General features: G+C 39.0%; 1 protein-coding gene across 1 annotated transcript in view; it reads right to left on the minus strand.

Moving 5' to 3' along the window:
* Positions 1 to 620: 620 nt before the first annotated feature.
* TPO (thyroid peroxidase) overlaps positions 621 to 16,988 on the minus strand; it is a 53,700-nt gene continuing 37,332 nt past the window's right edge. The window contains exons 9-13 of the mRNA XM_077811467.1: positions 16,342 to 16,579; positions 12,073 to 12,281; positions 11,389 to 11,559; positions 9,168 to 9,299; positions 621 to 987 (exon numbers count right to left, since the gene is read on the minus strand). Coding sequence (XP_077667593.1) covers positions 884 to 987; positions 9,168 to 9,299; positions 11,389 to 11,559; positions 12,073 to 12,281; positions 16,342 to 16,579 — 854 coding nt within the window. The 3' untranslated portion in view covers positions 621 to 883. The remainder of the gene's footprint in view (positions 988 to 9,167; positions 9,300 to 11,388; positions 11,560 to 12,072; positions 12,282 to 16,341; positions 16,580 to 16,988) is intronic.

Here is a 16,988-nt window from a genome sequence, read left to right on the forward strand (position 1 = left end):
CATGAAAAAACTCGTACAGATACAGACAGACATCATCTTCCTTTCCAAATGCAAACAGATAGACATCATACCAAAAGGACTGAAGGTAAAAAATCCATTACAATCTACATACCACACAGACTATGCTGACAGCTTGTGCCACATGCTCTCAAAGAAACTGTGGAACCACCTGATCAACATCCTCTACAGCAAACAGGGAAAGATTAAGAATGAACTCTCAGAACTGGATACTCTCATAAAAAAACAACCTTCCACACAAACTTCCTTGTGGCTGGACTTTAGGAATGCAGCCGATGAAGTGAGCTGTAGCTCACGAAAGCTTATGCCCAAATAAATTTCTTAGTCTCTAAGGTGCCACAAGTACACCTTTTCTTTTTGTGAATTCTGTTTAGGAACCCAGGATCTTAAAAGGTCATCTACAGACCAAACTCTTAAACCAGACTCTTAAACCTTAGTCAGTACCTTCACAGGCAGAAGTGAAAGTGGTTTTCTTTTAAAAAGTACTTCACTTGCAAATACACCCTTTATTTCCTCCCATCTTTCAGAGCATTTTTATCTCTAGTGAAATAGTATTTCAACGGAAGTAAATTAGTTAGCTGAAAAATCTTAGGTATCACTGAAATTCCATCTGATGTTCTTTGCAGCACCCAAAGTTGGGATAATGCCTATTCACATTTTCATTACAAAAATATAATAAAGAGACTAGAATATCTAGTGGTTACATTAGACAGAATTACACACTACAGAGGATCACAGATAGAGAACTTCCTGTCACCTGTTGGCTATATAGAAAAAAAAAGACTGAAGTAAGGGAAGTTTCAAGAGGGAAGAAAAATATGACTGCTTTTCTCAATAAAATAGGTGAAAAAAAAAAAAGTAAAACTTACCACCGGCAAATTACTATCCAGCTTAATACTGCCAAACCACTGACCATAGTAACTCCTAAAATGATAGAGACTAAAGAGCCTTTAGGAATCCTTCCAGAATCTGAAACATGAAAAAAAAAAAATGTTTCATTTGCACCAGAAAAAACAGCAAATTGGTCCCTTCGGGCCTTAAATCCATATGTAATAATGGTTAGCCAGCAGGTGTGATGTGACTGCTGTGTATCATGCAGATCATAACTGTTTCATTGTTCCTTTGTGATTCCTCCCCTCTTGTCTGTTGTTTCCACCTGTCGTCTCTCATCTTCTACCTAGACTGTAAATTCTTTGGGGCCAGGGAACATGTTACGTGTTTCTTGCCTGCATAATGATGCTAGAGCTTCTGCAATACAAATAAATAATAATACTGTAATACTGAAATGCATAGATTATCCAGTCTATAAGAAATCAGGCTTATATAGCAAATAGAGTGCCAGATTCTGCACCTCACACTGACACAGGTGCACAGTTGGAAGGAAAGGCATAAGGAGCTTTCCATCATTTCTTGCATAGCCTACATCTAGGTAAGTCACAATGGTAGTCCCTGCATTCAGTGGAACACAAGGACTACTCCCTCCCTATTCAAAGCGCCACAAAGCAGACAGAGAGAAGGTGGAGAAACAGATGAGTCAAATCCTGAAATCCTTGGTCAGATTTTACTCAGTGCTCTATTAGGTAAAACTCCCACTGAGGAAGGAATTCAACACCCTTGCAGTGTCAAAATCATTACCATCGAGGGCTGTTCATTAGCCTGACATATGTTGTCAGAGAGACAAGGTGAGGTAATACCTTTTATTGAGCCAGCTTCTGTTGGTGGGAGAGACAAACCTCCATGCCACACAGAGACCTGAAGAAAATCTCTGTGTGACTCGACAGCTTGTCTCTCTCACAAATGGACGTTGGCTCAGTAAAAGATATTACCTCACCCGCCTTGTCTATCTACTATCCTGGGGCCAACATGGATAGAAGTATACTGCATAAGTTGGCAGACTCAGTTCAGATTCTATATATTTAAAAGACACCATTACTGCTGACCGTCTCAGAAATTTCAGTTAGAGCTGGTTGAAATTTTTCAGTGAAGTATTTTTCCATTGCCAAATGTTGGTTCTTTGAAACCAAAATATGAGTGAATGAGACTCACCCCAGAATAGCCAGTCGCCTGGTGATCAGGGTACTTCTCTTGCATATGGAAGACCAGGGTTCAAGTCCTAGCATGGCCTGATTTGGAGCAGGGACTTGAACCTGAGTTTCCCAATTCCCAGAGGAGTGCCCTAACCACCAGGTGACTGGCTATTCTGGGGTGAGTGTCTCACTCTCCTGTGTTTTTTCACAAAGAATTTCAAAAAGTCTCATTTCATTCAGCATTGGAATGGAAATAATTTTTGAAACTCAAAATTTTTTGTGAAACAGAATTGACATTTTCTGGCCAGTCCTGATTTCAATGGCTGAAAAGCTCTAGAAGTGATCCATTCAGAACACACTTGAGATTTATCAGTTTTGAGTATTATTTAGAAGCCTGGCCTCCCAGTGTCCATGCTGTCTCTGCACTAAAGATTTAGTCGATTGGATTATTAATTTAGTATGCATGATTGACAGGGCCAGAAGGGTGGGACTATCCCTGCCCCCAGGCCCTCTCTTGCACATTCCTCATCCTTGTGGGGGTCTTTACACCTTGTCACATAGCCCCTTAACCTTCTCTTTGTTAAGCTAAATAGCTTTAGCTCCTTGAGTTTAACACTATAAAGCAAGTGTTCTAATCCTTTAATCATTCTCGTGACTCTTCTCTGAACCCTCTCCAATTTATCAACATCCTTCTTAAATTGTGGGCACCAGAACTAGACACAGTAGTCCAGCAACAGTCACACCCATGCCAAATACAGAGGTAAAATAACCCCTCTACTCTCTACCATTTTAGATTCCCCTGGTTATGCATCCCAGGATCACATTAGCTCTTTTGGCCATATCACGCTGGGAGCTGTTATTCAGCTGATTATCCCCAGAATCAAAGAGTAAGGTATAAAGCCCCATAAGGCACAGAAATGTTCTAGTGAGATTTCTTCATGACCCCAGAGGAATTATGAATTTAATCCCACAACGAAAGCAAAACTCACCTGAATTTCAAATAAGAAATTCATGGGAAAATTGGCAATTTCAGATCAGCATAAAACATTCACAATACTGAAAAAAATGTAACTTGTCTAGCTGTGTGTCCATCAAAGATATACCATTCGGATATATCTCTAATTCAGATAGATGATATTTGGATAAGAGAAAAAACAGGCAAAATCTTATCCTGCACAAAATTCTGCCCCTCATTCTGCTATATACCCCAATATGCTGCTGCCATTGGATGGCACTCTCTTCATTATATTTCACTCCTTTCCTTCTAAAATATTCCCCCATAGTTTCCATTGTATGAATTTTTACAAGGGGAGTTCATGAAAGAGGGGTTTTCATGGCATTATAATATATATTTGTAAAAGTAGTCCACATTATACCACTCACTAGTAGCACTGACAATTTAGAGAGATTTAATTTAAAGCATCCAGGAGATTTAGGAGTCACACGTCCCTTTAATACTTTGAAAATCTCCTTGTAAATGACTTACCCATGGGCCACTAAACATTCCTTCTTTTATTGGTTCAAAGGGGTTTCTTCCTACCTTTTTGTACTGTTATCTCCTATTCCAGTCATCATTTTTGTAAAGGATGACTGAATACCACTGAGTCACTTCCTTAATTTGAGGCCATGACAATGAAGAAAGCAGAACGCATAAACCAAAGATTAGCAACAAATCAGTGTTACAGTATTTATCATTGTTCTGAATGGAGAGATGTGGGCTGAACATTTCAACAATTTAACTCCTTAACTTCCCCAATCAAGTTTCCTGGTACAGGTTTGTGACTGAGTGAGAAATGTTTCCAACTTCAGAAAAGAAAGCCTTGCGTCTAATGATGAATCGTACCCATAAAAAGGGAGTGAAGGTGTTATATGAATATACAGCATAGAATAGTTAACATTACTAGAGCTCTTCAAATTTTTAAAAAGATTGAAGTGCTCTCACAATTTTAAATCACTCTAAACTGCACAAGGCCCAAATTCCAATCACTTCCAAATTCCACCTGCTTATCTATGATAATCAGCAAATTGGTTTAGAGAGGAGATGGGTTGCATTCTCACAGAGGTTCACAAACTCATTATAAATTTATCAGAAAACTTGGAGTGTGAAAAAATGCTATTCTAATAAAAATTATGAAATCAACACCACCAAAAAAACAACCAACAACCTGGATGATACTTAAAAGCAATACAGAAAAATCACACGTTAAGTCTATTATTTTGTATATTGGATAAAAACTGTGTCTTTTCTGACCACAAATGGCTGTTGAGGACAGTAATCTATTGTCAATTAATGATAATAGTTCAAATGTAAATTTTTGCATTTTATTCAAAAAGATCTCAAAGCGTTTTACAAATTTAACCCACCTCTGGGATCAGGGAGCTCTTTAAGAGTACACAGGAATACTGTACACCTTTTACTTAGTTCAAACTGCATGAGCAACGATAAGTAGGCAGAGTATAATTATCCACATAGGAGTTTGGCTAAGACCTTATAGATACCACCCATTATCCTTGTGGAAAGTGCCAAAGAATCTTTAATTACTGCAAGTGATCAATACCTTAGTTTTACATGGACGCCAAAAGGTTGGACCTCCAGGAACACAGTACCTTCAAAAATAGTGCTGGAACATGGGTTTAGCACAAATTCATAAAGAAGTGTGAGCCTAGGAGGTTTCCTCTTCAGATATTGACCTGACCATACAGTAATTAGCTAATGAAATCTGATGAGATCACAGCCCAAGTGTGGAATGCCTGCAGTTTAATCCTTGGATCTAGGGAGAGAGATTGTGTTCTTCTTAAAAAGTCGGTCAATAAAGATTAAATCCATAGGCTAATTTCTGTTGATTTATAGTAAACAGAAATAAACAGCTGTTGCTTGATTGGCCAAAGTGAATCTGAGGTATTACTCAATCTCAAAAACATTTACGGTAGTTATACTATAAAGAAATTCACATTATTCAGCAAGATGGGGCATGAGAGAGAGACATGAGCCTGCTGACCAGGGAATTTATTATCGAATGAGGTTTTATTCTACAGTTTTGAACTTGAACCATGACAGTAGTCAATATCCCTGGACTCCAGTGATTATTGGTACATTCATTGTTCATAAGCCTCAGCAAAAGAATCAGACTTTAAAAAAAAATAAATGTAGAATCAGGAATAGAGGGGCAGAGCTCAGATTACAAACCTCCCCCCCCCCCATATAGAGAGCTAGATTGTAGCATTTATCTCACATCCCTGTATAGAGGAACATGGAGCTGTTCTGCCCCAGGGTGGGAGCCAGGAGTTCTCCATTCACATTGGCATGGGGTTGGCAATTTGTTCCACCCACCCAGGTTACTCTCCACTCATGCGCCAGCCCTGTTTCATGGACCAGTACAGAGAGGGAATGGAGTCATGTCCTCTGTCCCAACATGGTGACCCAATCCTGGAGGGCAGAAGGAGCAAGCAGTCCCTGTGTTCTCCAGAGCACAGGAAACACTACTTTGGGAGCGCAAGATCGGGGAATTTTCTTGCACAGGCTCATCTGTCTGTGCCTTGAGTGTATTGCTCTGCCTCCAAGGCCTTTTCATAGAGCTTCTCAGGGTTCCTCTGAGTTCCTGACTGGGTCTTCAGCCCCCAGCCCTGCTTCATTGCTCCACACTGTTGTGCATCCAGGTGACCTCTGGAGAGGCAGTTCACTCTCTGCTCTTAGAAAGCAGGTAGGATTTCTGAACCCTCTCATATCCGGTTATACAACAAACCAGAACAGAGTTAAATATTATTTTCATATCCTTGTGCGGGGTTGAGACATCTACACTCTCTCTTCTGGAAACTGCTAGTTCAACAGCACCATAAACATATAATGCACTTTACAAACAAATGAAAGGCAAAGCCCAAGGCTGTTGCAATCAGTTAAACAAAGATGTACATTGGATAGCAGCTCAACGGCAAGGGGGTGGGAACATTACTGGTGAGGACTGCAGCACTGGATGGTTCCATGGAAGATATTTAAGTTGGAATTCGAAAGAGAAATGTCTAGTGGTGTCACTCTGAGGTGTGGTTAGGATGAATACATTAGCAAGGGTGGGTTAAGAGGTGTATAATTGTTAGAAAAATGGGAGGTCGTTAGAACAGTGATTCTTTTTTTAATTTTGCAGATCCGGTTCTCAAGCTATATCATGTTGTGTACCCCCACCCTTCTCTATCCTTTCAGTCCTATACCTTACCTGTGACAGCTACACTATGTAGTTACACAGTAAAGCATGTCAGTGTTGCACATACAAGATGAAAATAAACTTACTTTGAGTGAGTATGGCTGGCTGACTATGCCCCCGCTCCCTTTTCTCTACCTATGCTGTTTGTTTTTTCTCCCTGGGGCTAGGACTTCACATATATTTGCATCAAATCTTCCCTTTGTTGCTGCAGACTCTACTGATCAAATCTGTCTGAGTTAATCTGAAATTTAGTTTTATCTCTCTGGATCTGGAGTAGTCCACAAATTTTCCCATGACTGAATTTAAAGGAACACGCAGCAAAGACAGACAACAAGCACCTGCACAGCATACAGAATGATGTCTTTTTTCCCAATTCGGTAGGTTAAAAAAATCTGGGAACCCTGTATGAGTTCTTGCATATGACACAACCAACGGTATGTGTTACTCCTTGCAGACTGATATATGCTTCAACACTATGAAAGAAGCAATTCTATGGACCACCTCGAAGTGCTCTAAGAACCATTAATGGTCCCAAACCCCACAGTTTGAAAAGCATCAATAAGCGGTTTGCTGTTTGCAAGGAAACAATCTATGGCATGACCCTACTGGGGTATTATCAGCTGACATTCTCATTGTGCAGTTCAAAGTAATGTCCCACTGGCTTCAGGGTTCCATAACTGAGGTTTGCAGTGAAATGGGAGACTAAAACTGTACATTCAATGAGATTCAAAGCCCATCAATGATGTTACAAAATACACCATTGCTTTAAAAAAAGAGAGTGTTTTGAAGCAGATAGAGTGCTAAATATAGAGAGAAACTGGAGTTTGGAAGAATACATCACATTATGTTTACATCCAAAAGAGTCTGAATGTCCCTTTTTTCAACAATGAATTGGGATAACCAACTCCTAAGTTTCATTTTGTAAATGTGAATTAGCCCTGTCACCTGCCTATCCCTCCAGCCTGGAGCTGTGCTGGCACTTTGGGGAGCTCGTCCTTCTCCTTTCACCCTCAGAAGGACTGACTTTCTATAGTGATCTATGAGTTCTAAAGGTGGGCAAGCCACGAAACTAGACAAAGAGACATTTCTAAAAAGAAAAATCCAGGGGCTCCACAGTGTTCCCTCTAATTTTTTTCCATCCATGTGCAGAATGAATTTTGTTATGTGCACTACATCGAGGGAATGTGTGGATGGGTGCCACCAGTAGAAATGAAAAACCTAGATATAATATATATTTTTTAAAAATTACCATAGGGATAATTACTCCAGCCAGGAGAGATTAGGCGTTCTAGAGCTCACTACTCAAAGAATTAAATTTAAGCCTAAGAGAGAAATAAAAATTATGAAATGCATAGTCCAGTCAAAAAACTAAAATAACACACTTTGAAAGAAATATCAAGAAGTAACAAACAACAACACAAGTATGCGTTGGGAGCTGAGTGTGAAACACACTCAAGTTGGGGTTGGACTGGATGGATTCCTGGGGTCCCTTCCAACCCTGGTGTTCTGTGATTCTGTGACAGTGTGTGTGTGTGTGTGACAGAGACACACACCGTGTGTGTGTGTGAGAGAGACAGACAGAGACACACACCGTGTGTGTGTGACAGAGAGAGACGTGTGTTGCCCCTTTAAATACGCTGACACCACTTAAAGTACACTGCCCTTTTAAGTAGTCCTCAGCTCTTGACCATGGCAGGATTCTGCCAGAAGGATGGAGCAGTTGTGGAAGTACAAGTCATCTGGTGAGGGGCACTTGGCCAGCCAGTGCAGCTTCAAAAATGAATAGCACTGACTCACATGCAGCAGCATGCACTAAGTCCATGCATCCCTGGAGCACACTCTGCCAGCAGAGATTATATGGATCTCCTGTTTCAAATTAAATCTACCTTTCCCAGCAGAAGCTCCAGGGGAAGATGGCAATGCAATGATGGAGATGCAGACCTCCTCACTGGAACAGGGGTAGCAATTCACATTCTTATGCACCAGCAAGGCTAAATTGAATCCATCTCACTGGCCAACAGGAAATGGTTTAACGGCCTCAGTTCAATACACAGGTGGGTAAATCACATAAACCACTCCTGTCATTTGTCTGAGCATAGAGGGCTAGGATTGAATGGGCTAGAAAGACTGTATGGAGATTGACTATTGTATGGCCTGTTTATACGAGAAATCAGACTAATCATAATGGTCATTTCTGGCTTTAAAATCTGTGAATCTATTGAACCTCTCTATCAATGCATGAGGTATTCTCTCTGTGAAAAGCTTGAAGCTTTCTTTGCTTATCTCGCTCCACAGCTCAGGTTAGAAGAACGAGTTAGCATCCTGAATTTTGTTCAAACAATGAGAGAAAATGATCTAACACAGTGAGTGTGTTTTCTAAACAATGACCAAGAGAAATCTAGAATATACAGGCATTTATTCAAGTTTCCATAGGCTTAACAACTAACTACATGCAAGTATTTTGCTACAACCCATGGATAATTATTATTACTATTGAATCTCTTCTCTTAAAGGGAAGTTTGTGTATTCTAAAGTTCATGTTGCTCTTAAAAACTTTCCACTTTGATGACTTGATAGTGTTACCTCATTAATATCAGTATTCCTTATCTAGTATCTGACCCTGGTAGGTAGTAGTCAAATACTATCTTGGGACATAACTAAGGAATAGTGCAAATGCTGAGGTTTAGACTGTAAATTTGAAGGGTGACAGCTGTGTGTATATATTCAATACTCTGACTTTGCCTGAGAAAATCTGATTGTATCTTTATAAGTCTGATTGTTTAAATTCTCTCTCTCTCTGTGTATGTGTATATATATAAAATTTAATCTGTTAACAACGTATTTTGTATAACAAATCATGTTGTTTACAATTTGCACATTCAGACCACTGGAACAGTTTTAATGGACGGAGGGATCATTACATTACCTAAGCACGTTCTTCCATCTTCTGCCAGTTCGTAAGGATCCATGCAGAGACACTGGTAGCCGCCTATGGTGTTAATGCATTTAGCAGATGTGTGGCAAGATAGATTAATTTGGTTTTCACATTCATTGATGTCTATAAAGTGGAAACACATTGATAACAGAAAGCCAGAAACTAAGAGACTCATTCACCACATTCTTGTACACATCAACTGTCTGTAACAGATATTCCAAAGAGAAAGATATTTGTGCACTAAAAATGAAATACATATTAATAAATTCAATTTGACTCCTTTCTTATATGCGGGCAAAATTGCAAAGCAATTATGTGTAACTTTTTACTGTTGGAAATGACCCCCCCCCCAAAAAAAAAGAGAGAGAGAGAGAAGAGTAATTAGTGCAGCCATTAAATAATTTGTGGTGGTTTACTAAAAGTTAAGCTATGGACCTTTCCAAGTTATAAACTGCAAGTTATTGAATTTCTGAAAGCACCGTGCATAACATTAGATGATCTTGCACACACATACACATTCACCACGAAACTTCTTGGTGCTTTCAATTTTCCTGTGAACCTTCCCCTGGATACAGTGCTATCAGTCGTATACTCTTGCCATTAGACCCCCCTTTTAGCCCAGAAATGTGTATAATTTTGAAACCATCTTCAGAAATGCCTTGTTGATTTAATTACTTGATTTATTCTTAACTTACAGTACTATATTTAAAGACTCGAAACACACTGCCCAGACAGGCATGTAACAAAGTAAGAGCTTCCTATTGTAAAACTCAAGTAGTATCTGCATTAAGTGGGTTTTGATGGTTTTCTTTTAATAAATGCAGTGTTTATTATACTGCTTGTTTTCCTATAGCAGATATACAGCCTTTTGTTGACATTACTTAACATATTAACAAAAACTAGGACAAGAAATGAGTCATTCATGTAATTTAGTCATTCAGTTTGCCGCCAGAACATTAATCTATTGAAAAAGAATTATTATAATTCATTTAACAGCTTTATTTCTTTATATGGTATTTATGTGGGTGGAACTCAATGGATAAGTAGGATTTGAATAAAGGAGAAAGCTGCAGATTTCATTTGATTTTTCTATATATGGCATACATTTAAAGTAAAAAGCTTTTTATTCCACTCCCACAGACATGCTGATAAACAGATTTATTGAGGATCAGCTATAGCACTTGCATTCAAATGAATTTGCCACCATCCATTAAGTATTCCTAAATATGGCCTTTTTCAGGGTTCATTTTCTTGAGTGTTCTCATGAAGTCTGAACCATTTGAGTCTATATAAACTCACAAAGATGAGCACACAGAGGGTGTGGAATCCTGCATAAAGTAACTCACATATAGTGAAATTCCATTAATGCAATGTTTGCAATGCTCCCTCTTTTTTCTCTCTCTCCCCATTTCCTTCCCCTCAAAGAAAAAAGGTGGGGGGGGGGGGAGAAGGGGAGAAATGGGAAGAAGAAGGTAGATAAACAAAAGCCTGCCCCTGAAAATTTCAATAAACATTCATTAAAATTGCTGAATGAACAAGAAAAAATATCTTTACCATTTTTCAATCAGCTGTATGTTTCAAGTTTCAATACTTATAGCACTTCAGTAAACCTGTTGGGGGCTTATTATTATTAAAACAAAAACATTTTGCCTTTTTGTTTTAAGATCAAAATTCCTATGTTTGTAGCTCTTGCCTCACTAACTGGCTGGCTGGATAGGCTACTGGTTCTGTACTAGTCATGTAGGGGAGAGTTTCCACTGAAACAGCACCAGAAAACTGCCTGGAACGGTCCCTAGCTGTTATTATGATTCTGGCTGTAGGAAGAGGGAATGTACATCTCTCACTTCTTTCCCCTTATGAGATTCCCACCGGGAGCTACAGAGCTTCATGCTAGTTTGATAGTTCATTTTTACTAGTTAGTTTCCTTTGGTATCATTTGCATAAGCCCAGTTGCTGGATCAGGACTGGAGGAGTCTGAGATTCTACAGCTGGGAAGGGAAGTGTGAAGAAGCTGTGGAGTCTCAACAATACCACCTCAGGTGGTTAGCTATCTTTTCACCATATACAACAGCTTCTGTGGTTGCCAGAGCATGGAAAGGGAAAGGAGTTTTGAAATAGTTTATTTTTTAACAGGAAATAATAAGAAATTTTTATTTTTGGTGAATCGTATTAGTCTTGGTCATTACAGAGTCAGATGTGTGAATACAGATACCTATACAAACTGGTGGTTGAAAATTCCATCCTCTGCTTGTACAGGTTAATTGTTCTTCTCCTTGGAGTTCGTACCCATGTTGACATGAGTAAATCACCATGGATTTTCCAAATTCTGAACAATATAGAAAGTTTCCATTTGCTACTCCCTCTGGGAATCCACATGTTTCCTCTAGAAATATAAAAAGGACACATTATGAGTTAAAGATACATTTCAGCTTTACTAGTTTTATCTCTCGCACATCACTCTCCATGTCTACTCTATGTTGACTTTAGTGGGACTACTCATGTGCCTCAAGTTAAGTAGGAGCTTTTAAGGACCTCAGTGCAGTATTTAGGATATCGGTATGTGGTGACTCTTGTTAACTGTTGACTTTTTAATGGTGAGTACTGTACAATTATTGCCTATATTAACTATCTATGGTACTTATGTCGCCCTTATTACTGCAGTGCCTCACAATCACTAATGTATTTATGTTCAAAACATCTCAATGCAGTATGGAAGTACTATTTTTGTACAAATGGGGAACTGAGGTATAGTGAGACCAAGTGACTTGCCTAAAGTTACAGAAAATCTATGTTAGAGTAGGGACTTGAACTCATGTCTCTCAAGTTCTGGGCAACTCTCTAGTCACTGGACCATCCTTCCTACCCGTTTAGTAAAGATGCTTAATTCTCACATTACCTTGCTGATTGCTTTCCTGCCACACTTCTAAATTTATTCCTGGTATATTGTCACATGACTCAAAGTCTTGAGGAAACTTCCCAAGTTGAAAGGCATCCAGTGGCACTTCTGAGAGGCCTGTGTTATCGCAGATTATACGGGACAAAGAATGTTTTCTTAGTTCATGCCTTTGAGTTTCTGTGAAAACATGACTGTTTTCCCACCAAAATCTGCAAAGATCGGTAGGTGCTTGTTAAAAAAATTACATTCCAGGTGTTAATTATTTCTGTTTGCAGAGTGCACTATTATTACGAGACAAAAAATAAGCATTTCATCAAAACACAGTTAAGGAATATGCACTGTCTAACAGCAATACAACAACAGCTACATTGGTTGAAGATTTATGTGCCCAGTGTAAAACCTGTTATGGGCTCAATCCTGCAAAGTGCTCAGTTCGCCTGCAACATGCTAAACACCCTCAGCTCCTATGGAAGTCAGTGGGAGATGAGCGTGCTTAGTATCTTACAGGAGTGCTCAGCACTTGGCAGGACCAAGGTCTGAACCCTTTTTCCCTGACAGGGGCACCTTAAGAACCATCCCTTAAAATTAGCAAGATCAAGAGGGTGAAGTCTTCAAGAGGTGTAAAAGGGGTGGGGAGGAGAATCTAAAAGAGGTGGTTCTGACATCAGGAGAGGAAGTTATCTATTAGACTAATGAACTGGAGGGGTGGAGGGGTGAGAGTATGTTCAACAGGTTGAGTGGGGAAGAACCATTTGACACTGCTCTTGAATTCTTCCCTCCTTCACTATCAACCTCCACCCACCAAGAAATCAAATACCCTCCAAGCCGTAAAGAATGGAGATATTTTCAACACAAGGATTATCACTATTCATATATGCAGACCTGGTAATCGGTTATTGCTTTTCATTAATTAAACATAATAAATATAAAAGTTATATCTTAGAAGAGAAATTTGAAGGTAAATTGCTTGTACCCCTCATGCTCAGTGTTACATGTACCAGAAGTCAGACTATGCATTTGTAACTTACATGTCTCCACAATACAGAATTTATTAAACATATGCTACAGGACACATCACCAATATATAAATAAATGAACTTGAGAGGGAGCTGTTCATCTTAGGGGTAACAATGAATTCAGACGTGACAAGCCATAGTATAGTCTACAACCAGAAAGCCGAAAGATCAGCTGCAGAATTTTTGCCTCTTTCTGAATCCCACCACAGGGTGAAGCATTTGAATAGGAAAAGGCAAGGGATAAAGGAGTAACTCCAGATGGAGCAGAAACATTTTTTTCTAAATGACTCTATTGGATTTAAAGTGTGGACTTGTTTTGGCCAATTCAAAAGGCAACAATTTCAATTTTAGTCATGTAGCTGAGAGATTCTGATCCTACCAGGATAGAGTTCAACCAGTCAGAAATCTTGGTCAATTCTGATTTATCACCTTAAATCAATATCTGGGAACTGATATCTTGAACTGCTTGTTAACTGGTATCTCAATCAATATATGAATCATCAGGTTACCTGAGCTCTGTATCACTAAACCAAAGTCACTAAATTAAAAAATAATAGACTTTTCCTTTCACTCCCCTAGAGGGGGTGACAACCAAAACAAAACATTACATGAATCTATGTTTCTTCAGTATTTATCAATCAACTTGTTATCACAGTCTGTCTATACAATCTTCTTCTTTCTTGATGCTTTCCTAGTCACGGTCAAAAAATTGTATAGCTTTCTTCCAGAACTCATGATTGTACACCTTGCTGTTGTGCAATTGGTCTGCTGATATTTGGTCCATGGATGAATCTTTGGCCTCTCCATTGGTTGTCCACAATCATCACAAGGGCCACTCTACAAAAAATATTGCTTTCAGGTCTCCACTGGACGTGTCTATACCAACATAGCCTAGCTTCCCTATATTTCTCTTCAGTTGGGGCAACCAGCATTAGGTCCCTCACAACCTCCTTTCATTTCCTATCATGGAGTGTCCAAACATTTGACCATCTCAACATCTTCATTTCCATGGTGGAGAGCACAATGATTTCTTTCCCTGTGTCTGGTAAAATCTCAGTTCCATACATTAGGATGGGTCAAATTACAGTTTTAGGGTCTGTCTACACTAACAAAAATAAAAAAGGCCTCATGGGAGTGAGTTCAGAGCCTAGATCCGCTGACTGCAGCCTGCACCACAGGGCTAAAAGTAGCAGTGCAGACACTGCTGCTTGGGCTCTGAGACTCACCCCTTTTGCTGGGTTTCAGAGCCAAGCTCCAGCCCAAGCAGCAAAGTCCATACTGTTATTTTTAAACCCCCAACCAGAGACCTGTGAGCCTGACTCAGTTGAACTTGGCTCTGAATCTTGTTGATAATCTTTTTTTTTTTTTTTTTTTTTGCAGTGTAGAGGTACCCTTAGACTATATCTTCAAACTTTATTGGCATCTTTTTATCAAAGAGAACTGGGGTCAGCTCACACCATTTGCATCAAGTAGCGTTGGTACAATGTCGGGCATAGAAATATAGGACTGGAAGGGACCTTGATAGGTCATCTAGTCCAGTCTCCTGCCCTGAAGCAGGACTAAGTGTTATCTCTAGACCATCCATGACAAGTGTTTGTCTAAGCAGTTCTTAAAAACCTCTCACGATGGAGATAAATGACAGAGATTCCAAAATTTCCCTAGGTAATTTGTACTAGTGCTTAACTACCCTTACAGTTAGGAAGTTTTTCCTAATGTTTAGCCTAAATCTCTCTTTCTGCAATGTAAGCCTGTTACTTCTCGTCCTCCCCTCAGTGGTTAAGGAGAACAATTTATCACCCTGCTCTTTATAACAACATTTTACTTACTTGAAGATGGTTATATCCCCCCTCACTCTTCTCCTCTCCAGACTAAGCTCAAGAGGGCACCTTTGTCAGCAACCATTGATCCTAGGCATTTAAATTCTTTCACTCTTCTAAGCTCTGTGCCTGTAATTTCCTTTATGGTGAGTCCTTCTCCTCACTTATTATAGCCTCGGTCTTACCAACATTCACTCTAAGTCCCACCTCAAAACTATGCGCTGTCTCTACAGTCCCATAGCTTTTCAAACTTCCTTGAAGGAAGTGAGCGTTTTTATTATTAGCAGCCAAACCACTACTACATTTGATCTGCTATTTTTAGAGGTTAAATCTGTAAAGAAGCCAACTTCAGTGGGGAAAGGTCAGAGAGATGGCAGAATTAAGCATATATGTTATTTAATCTCAGATATGTTTCATATACTCAAAATAAGGGACAATAAAACCTATCATATCTAACATTCTCATACAGTGCTAATGCTAGTAAAATTCTAAATGATTCAGAAGAGTTGAAATGGTGTTTAAAACAAGTCTGTGTGAGCTGTTTGTCATGATCATAAAAATGGCACAACATTTAACAACATTTCATTGTTTGTGTGACATTCTTTGAGTTAATTAAAATTTTTTAAAGTCCACATTTAAACCCTATGGGCTAGATTTTTATGTACATCACAGAGATGTTACATCACTCCAGCATGATAAAGGGGCTTTAATGTGGGTGTAAGAGATTTAATCTAAATGCGACTCTGGCCCTAAAGGTCTAAAAATAATATAAAATGGGTCTCCTTAGATGAATCAGGATTAGTTCCTTAAGGGCTGGTAGGAGTGAATCCAGATGTATTTGATTGTGTGTGGACCCTTTTGCACATTCCTTACATTTACAAGTTGCATCTATTTATAAAAAAATTCCAGTATATTCTAAAATCCATTAAAATGGTCTGTTTTTATGTTACTACGACTGAATCTTGCGTTTATTCAGAGCCTGAGCCTGCAGTTCTTATACAGGTAAAATTCTCTTTCCCTAGGATGAAGTTTCACACTTGCACAAGATTTTTTTGCACCATTTAAGTCTCATATAGGTACTGTGCAGGAGGTATTAGCCAGCTGAACAGCAGCATGGGATTGCAGTGTATTCGTAATATGCCACAGGAGTGGTCTCCTTGCTAGTAGGAATCATGCCCAAAAACAAACAAAAGGAAGAATAGAGAGAAGGTTCAGGAAAAAAAAAAAAAAAAGAGAAACTGGTAAACAAGGGATTAAGGAACAATAAAAAGTGTGGGTGGGGATTAATATGTTAAAAATGCATGTACTTTTTCCTCTTTCCTCCCTCCTTTGTCATAATGTTTTTATAAGGGACAAGGACCTGTCTTCTCATATCTGTGAAGTGCCCAGCACCCTTTGAGGTGCTACGTACAAATAAACAGTATAAATACACTTACCTGTCACCTTCCCTTAGGGCTTTCATTTGCTTTCCAATTATACATGCAAACAGTGGGCCAGTTCTCGCACCTGGGAGGAAGTTTTCTGCTAGGCCACCGAGCCAAACATCAATATTGTTTGGATTGCTGTACAATTCCATGATTTTTTCAGCTACCTTCCTATTAGCTATTACTGTATTCAGGTCAGTTTGAGTTTCCAGTCTTGGTAAACCGCAGAATTCTCGCCAGTCATTGTAACCTAAACATATTAAATTTATAGAGAGATCAGCCTTGAAATCTGACTGTTTAACATAGCACTCAAAATTAACTCATTTATAGGTGCCAGCTTCTGATACCCTTACTCACACCAACTAGCATCTTCTTCTGAAAATAGACCTAGTAGAACTGGTTGAAATCAATGGGCCTATTCACAGGGTGAGGGACTACTCAGTTGGAGTAAGGGTGGCAAGATCTGGCCTTTTAGATATATTGAAGCTACATTATGTTAGTGAAGGTAAAATTAGGCATAAAATAACATTTCCATTTCTAAAAATTCTGAAGACTTGATAGAGCAAAAGGAAAATTCAAAAATCTGTGGCTAGTGCAACTTAGAATGAAAAGTCTTAGCCCATTCATTTGTACCTTGAATCTAATTTTTAATTAAAGAA

Source organism: Eretmochelys imbricata, chromosome 3 (assembly GCF_965152235.1).
Source record: "Eretmochelys imbricata isolate rEreImb1 chromosome 3, rEreImb1.hap1, whole genome shotgun sequence".
In the NCBI taxonomy this organism is placed as follows: domain Eukaryota; kingdom Metazoa; phylum Chordata; order Testudines; family Cheloniidae; genus Eretmochelys; species Eretmochelys imbricata.